At 38.7% G+C, this 6,856-nt stretch overlaps 1 protein-coding gene across 1 annotated transcript; it reads right to left on the bottom strand.

The window, feature by feature from the left end:
• Positions 1 to 1,035: 1,035 nt before the first annotated feature.
• Positions 1,036 to 5,072, bottom strand: LOC141643163 (uncharacterized). The gene is made up of 10 exons (XM_074452204.1): positions 4,798 to 5,072; positions 3,888 to 3,983; positions 3,314 to 3,398; positions 2,826 to 2,947; positions 2,603 to 2,627; positions 2,424 to 2,507; positions 2,288 to 2,317; positions 2,085 to 2,190; positions 1,897 to 1,989; positions 1,036 to 1,226 (listed from the first exon to the last, which is right to left on the bottom strand). The coding sequence occupies exons 1-9, from the start codon at positions 4,888 to 4,890 to the stop codon at positions 1,926 to 1,928; spliced, it is 705 nt and encodes a 234-aa protein (XP_074308305.1). The 5' UTR covers positions 4,891 to 5,072; the 3' UTR covers positions 1,036 to 1,226; positions 1,897 to 1,925.
• Between the last annotated feature and the right edge of the window lie 1,784 nt (positions 5,073 to 6,856).

Consider the following 6,856-nt stretch of genomic DNA (forward strand, 5'->3'; position numbering starts at 1 on the left):
TTGATACTGCGGTTCTAGTCTACGGTTGTCAACTAGCTTTCAGTTGTTCTTTTCTAAAGCCTAAATACGTAGTATATTTTCATCAATAATTAGTGTACCACCGTAAATTTGATTGGTTGTCATTGGTTCCAAAAAATGGTGGCAGATTTCCGATATTAAGCGGAGGCGATGTGGGCTACCGGCTGGAAGGAATGTCGTGGCCAGATATCTACTGGGACATCCACTCCCCTGGTTTATTAAAATTAATGCGCTGATGCCGCAAAGCTGACAGGGGTCATGGCAGAAATAGGCTTGATTATGGTGGGTATAAACGTTACAGGTTCAATAGTGGTGGTGGTGGGGTGCAGGCTGATCAATAAACACTGTCGAGGCTGGAGCGGCAAGGTATGGGCAGAAATTGCCAAGAGCTTGGGGCTGTCGAAAATCATTTTGGAAAGCGACTCGTTAAGGCTCGTCTCATCTATGAAACAGGGAAATATAAGTAAATCTCCATGGGGTTTGATTGTAGATGATGTGTTAGATTATCTTAAAAAGTTCATAAAATCGGATTGTCATGTCAAACAGAGCTCATTACCGGATTGTCATGTCAAACAGAGCTCATTACGTCAAACATATGTGTGTGTAACTTGGCAGAGGGCGAGTTTAAAACTGCAAGAGACTTACCGAATGCCATTTTGGCGTGAGCGGTCTTGATTTGAAATAAAACACCCCATATACCCCGTTGATCTCTAAAAAAAGATACTCTTGAGACGGATTGTTTGCCAAGTATTAGACTCGACAAAACCTACAAAATCCAAATTCATCAATCCCGAACATGGCCTGTGTAAAGGTAAAACAGTCAAACGTACACTGAACCTTTAATTGACATGATCTAAAACAACCCTACTGAACCAGAGTTGACTAATTTGAAATAGAAACCATATAGTCCTTGACCAAAGTGTCGCGGTAATAACAAACTTGAAATGGGAACGATCCCAAACGTACCGCGTGTTTTCAAAAAGTTTTTTTAGTTTAAGACAGAACTCAGTAACCTCATTAGTAAATGTATGAACATTGATGATAGAACTGGCATACAAAGAATTTGGGTCAGGAATGTGTCAACAATGAATACATCCTGTTTGAATTTACAAGCTACCTTCCATACAGAGGTATCATCAATCACTGTAGGGAAGGCCCAAGCTACTCATCTAATGTCTTCGGCCAATAATCAAGAATTCAAGATATTCCTGAAAAAAACAAGAGCCTTCGATTAATGAGTACTTAGAAGTAGGCACCATACAGAACAATTACACATACCACCATAGTACACTTCGAGTTGAGATACAAGATCGGTGTTGAACATGAAGTGAAGTGGAAGTTGTAATCGGTACAAGCAAGCATAGCTCAATATGCAATGGTAAATTGTGTATGGATAAAACTAAACTATAGTTTTAGGATTTAAATCTTGGTGAAGAAAACACTTATATATAACGACTATTTAAATTAAATTTACATTTTACAACTTTATTTCTTGATTTCTTTACTTAAAAATATTTTAGGTTTGAAAAGTTTGAAATATCTCACAACTCGGTTAGGTCAAATCGATTTCACTTCCGGTTGTGGGTCATTTTATTTGAGTTGGTTCGGTAAATATCATTCTCGGATGTGCAATCAAGCAATGGTTCCAAAGTTAAGATCAGTTCATTATATTCAGTTCTTTGAATACCTAAAATTTGAAATATTCAGTACATCGCTGAGCCAAGGAGAGACCATGAGAGAGCCAGGCTGGTTTTTGGCAGTTTGAAAAATCGAGGCCCACAACTTGTGACGGGCCTTAAATCGGCTTAGTGGCCAATCATAAGAATAGCATTCAAACAGTTAGTATTATAAGTGCATTCCCTAAGACATCAAGCATACCTCAGGAGTACGTGAGAGGCAAGCTGCATTCACGAAAGGATGACGAGGCCCAAATACATGGCTCCACAGAGACATGCAAAGGAAATGAGTCCCCTGCACATGTCAACACAGATGAAGCAAAATCAACACTATTTGTACTCAACAATTCAACACAACGCAGGTGTTTGTGCTATTATTCTACAACTTACCAAATGAAACCCCATGCTACTCCATTGCAAGGACAAGGACAAACTTCAGCAAACTTCTCAGCATCACTTGAATTAACTCTTCGTGATATAAGATCGTCATATATATCTGTGTAACGATGTCAGCAGTTTTACATGTTAAATTGTTGAATAATAACTATGTTGTAGCCTTGTAGGAGTAGGACACAGATGGAACAAAAACTTACCGTAGACTGAGAACAAGCTGTTCATGACACCTGAAAAAATACATCAGGGTTAAGTGGGTACTAGGAAAACTTCATTAACAAGCACATCGATTGTATTGGAACTGGAAAGGAAAGATATAGGATCGTAAGTACATACCAATAAAAAGAATGACATACCGAAGGATACGAACTTCGGTTTTTACTTGCAAGACCCAAACTACAGCAAGAAAAATAATAAATCCTGCAATGCCATAAGTTAATGTTGTGTGACCCACAGGCTACAGCAAATAATAATGTTAAAGAGCGTTGATTAAAAGCACAGAGGTGAATACTCACCTACACAAAGTCCTCGAAGTGTCCACTGTTGATACCGAGATAAAAAAAAAAAAATGAATGTCAGATCTTATGCAAGATCACAAAAACTTATAAGAGATGGTCTCACATGTGAGGCGAACCCATTAACCCTGTAAATATATGAGGAATACATAAGAATTGGGTTTGGTCTCACATGTGAGTCCATTAATACAATACTCACTAAAGAGAAACCATAAACCCTTACATTTTGTGCTATAAAGAGAACGATAAGCAGCGCAACTGCAAGGGAGCCAGCGGCAATTTGTGCTGTAAGAAGATTTGTGGAGGAAAGCACCAATACCATTCCCCAAAATGAAGATCCAAGATCTATTCAAAAGCAGCAATATATTTGAGTGGTCTTGCAAAGTACATGGGATAAAATATTGATCAAGTCAACTGAGGGTATCATTTTGAGTCATCTAAATTATTGTTCGAAAGATGAGATAGTGTCACCGCGTAGTACTCAAACTAAGCAAGACCCCCTCACAAGTATTTTGAATTATTTATCTTACATATGGGGCCTACATTGTGAGTGTGAGAAAGTGATACTAATATTCACTACCTCTAGGCGACGTCCTATCATGCATCTACATTGGAGAACTTTAGCCAGCAAAATAATATCCAGATGATTTTCACAGACAAATCAAAAAGTTGACAGTGATGTATGGAAAAGCATCAGGGTAGAAGTTTTACATCCGGCAGGCAAGATCAACCAATATGCACCACCACGTGTTTTTGTCACGCCTCCCTCATTTGCATGAACCTCTATTCCCTCCACCTACACACGGGCATAAAAAGTATTTCTCTGATTATAGAACTTGGGAACATATAGGGCACAGTTCCTCAATGTCTGACCAAAATACTGTCTTAAGACTGAATTGCAAAACAAAAAGAAACGCATATATCAACCGACAATTACATCATTGTGTCTCAGATTTCAGTGAAAATAGTATACTCCGTTAGCCGGCTAGTTACAAGAAGCAATACGCGAAAGCCCAAGTATCATGAATAACTACACAGATAATGTCATGTGAATCTAATGCATACAACGGTTCACAGTGGTAAAATATTGATCCGTCAACCTAGTGAGCATTACCAATTACCTGTCATCAGCCATATGTGGTACAAACTACAAAACTACGAGTTATATATCGACCTCAAAGCTTCCAAAAGTTTTCTGCTATTTGAATAACATGGATATTATAGCAACAACTCATCAAGTAGGAAACAAAGTTTGATAAAAGTAAGTTTGTTTGAAGTAACTTACCCGACCACATGTTAGCCAACATGCTATAGCATGACTAACTTCATGGAGAAAGACGGTGATGAGCTTAAAAGGTGTTAACAAGAAGGTCTTCCATAGCTGTTAATCAAAGATCAAAACTTGGTCACTCTCCACATTACATGAGTCAATCAAGCTCCAAGAATGCAACTAATCAAATCAACACTTCCAATATGAACTTTGTTGATCAACTATTACGTAGGGTGGTAAACAAAAACAAAATAGTCTATCAACAAAGTCCAAGTTCATGTTTACCACCCTAACTCTCACACATTCCCTTATGTTATAAGCTAGATGATCAATACAACAACATTTACCCTAACTCTCACACATTCCCTTATCTTATACTTCGTAAGCTAGATGATCATCTAGTTTTTCAGTTCGGCTTTACCTTTGTATTAGCGATATAGAGGGAGGGGAGTTTCAAGGAAACCCGAAATGAAAACCTAGATGATCAATAATCAAAAGTTAATCTACTCTCAAGGTTTTACTAAAACCATACAACTTTCATGAACCTAGTTTAAAACACAATAAACTTATAAACCCAATTCATATAATCAATGCCCTATACTACAAATTTTTCAGCACTCTCTTAAATCCAGAACCCATTATCTCCATTTCTTCACTCATACAATAGACCAACAATTAAACATTAACCCATTGAAGTGGGCATTCCATAAAAATCAAATCTTGATTTTCAACATTAGTGAAAACTCAACCCAACTAAGCATCTACATTCAAAATTGAGCGAAACCCACCACTAAATTGGACTTAAATACACAATTTACTACTATAAAGATGATAAAGAAAGCTCCTTTAGCTCAAAATCTTTACTGGGCATGAAAGTAAATAAAAAACAAATAAAGCAGCAAAAAGGAAAGATAAACAAACATACAGCAAGTATAACAACAGTGAAGATGCCAATAGTGATCATGAAAGCTTTCTGGTCACGATTACAGCATCCTTTTAGCTCCCAATTTGGGTTCATCTCTCCGTAATATCTCTAAAAACTCTACTTTCTCTCTCTAAAAATTGAAGGGGAATTTTTAACTTGTTTTTTTCACAAAAAGGGAAAAAAAAAAAGAAAAGGAAAAGGCTGCTGATCTTAAAAGCTGAAGGAATCAAAGGAATGATGTTTGTGTTCTGTTTGTATATGTCAATCAGTTTGGTGGGAAGTTAGCTGGAACACAAATTCTCATTATAGACGGACACTATCCGTTTATACGTATAGACGGATACCATTTTCCCTCACAAAATACTCACATAAAGTGGAGACCTATTGTAGCTGGAAATGGTCAATACCCAGTTTGACCAATCAGATTTCAGTTTTGAATTTGAATTATTTTTACAAATTATTGACGTACTTATTCATCACTGTTGCAATTTTTTTCCTCCACATTTTTTGGCAGAGTACTTTTTAGAATTGGACAGAAGTACGGATCAGTTCGGCCCGCCCATTTCAGTTCGAAACACGACCCGCCACCATGCGATTCTAGTCTGGCACAGGTGCGCCGCCTAACAGGTCGTGCCATCTTTAACTCGGCCGGTACAAGCCCGTCTCAATTTAGATCGGCTCGTGTGGGTTCGAGTCTAGCCCGACCCGCACTGGTCTGGAGCCAGGGTGATCAAACCCGGACCGTAATGGCCTTACTTGATGTCCAGCCGTATTACTTTTCATTTGCATTCCCGAAAGAAACAAAAAATCTAAACCCAATTTTTAAAAATTCCTAACAATACTGCCTCTCAAATTAACCAATTATGCATGATAATTTGAATACTTCCTCCATTCAACTTCACTCTACCACTTTGCTTTTTCACGTTTGTCAACGCCTATTTTACGCGGTAAATATCGTTAGCTACGTATTTGCAAAAATTATAAAAAATAGATATTTTTAATGTACTCGTAAAGACGAATCAAATAAGATCTCACATGAATGTATTGCCACTTATGTATTGAGAGAAAATCGAAATTGAATGTGCATTTGTGAATAGTGTAGATTATAGAAATGGGTAGAGTGGAGTTGAATGGAGGAAGTATAAAACAAGTATATGATTCATTAATTACTAATTGATGGGGCACGGATTTACGGCCCAATCCTTTAACGAAGCTCAGTCATGAGATCGCTCCATGATCCAGCAGGCTCAGGCTTGGGATCCGAATGCCTATGCTCAAATGAATGCCGACTACGCCTCAAGGGGGGCACAAAGGTTGGCCCAGCACTTCTTGGCCTGCCTGATCCGCTCCGAGCCGACCAGGATGAAAGTCTTGGGGAGGAAAAGTCGACAGCTCGGCGATGCATCTCGGCGGCATAACATCGGACGAGGAGAGGCTCGTGTGGGAACTGCTACGCAAGTACTTCAAGATCCTCACCGTTTGCCCTATAAATAGGGATTACTGTTTAAAAACCAAACACACAATCTCAGGTTCTAAACCTACTCCCTCTCTCTTTCAAAAGGCTTTCTTTCACTGCTAAAGTCGGTCAAAGGTGACTCCTAAAGAGGAACCAGGCCGACCCAAAGTAACCTAAAGAGAACCTGACTTAGGCATCGGAGAAGCTTTCCTCGGAACCCCCGAGGCTAGGTTTGTTCTTGCTTAGCTTTCAGGTACAAGCCAAACAGAGGGAACGGCTCCACTGTAACACCCCCATACTCCAAGTGCCTTACCAGGACCACTCAGGTATAAGGAAGCTACCATCTCGGTTACCCGAGGCATGATATTCATAAGACAATAACGAAATAACTTTAAATAATATAAGTTTAGTGAAAGGTTACAACTGAAACCAAATACCAAAATACGATACATGTTCTCAAAACCAACTGTCTACTAAACTAACTGAAATGTCATAAAACTAGTAAAGCTACAGCGGAAGACTTCTATCGTCAGACGGTGGCACATCCCAGCTATCCCAGTACTCAACTTAAACCTGCTCAATTACTGCTCACCATCCCCGAAT

This window comes from Silene latifolia, chromosome 2 (assembly GCF_048544455.1).
Source record: "Silene latifolia isolate original U9 population chromosome 2, ASM4854445v1, whole genome shotgun sequence".
Taxonomy (NCBI): domain Eukaryota; kingdom Viridiplantae; phylum Streptophyta; class Magnoliopsida; order Caryophyllales; family Caryophyllaceae; genus Silene; species Silene latifolia.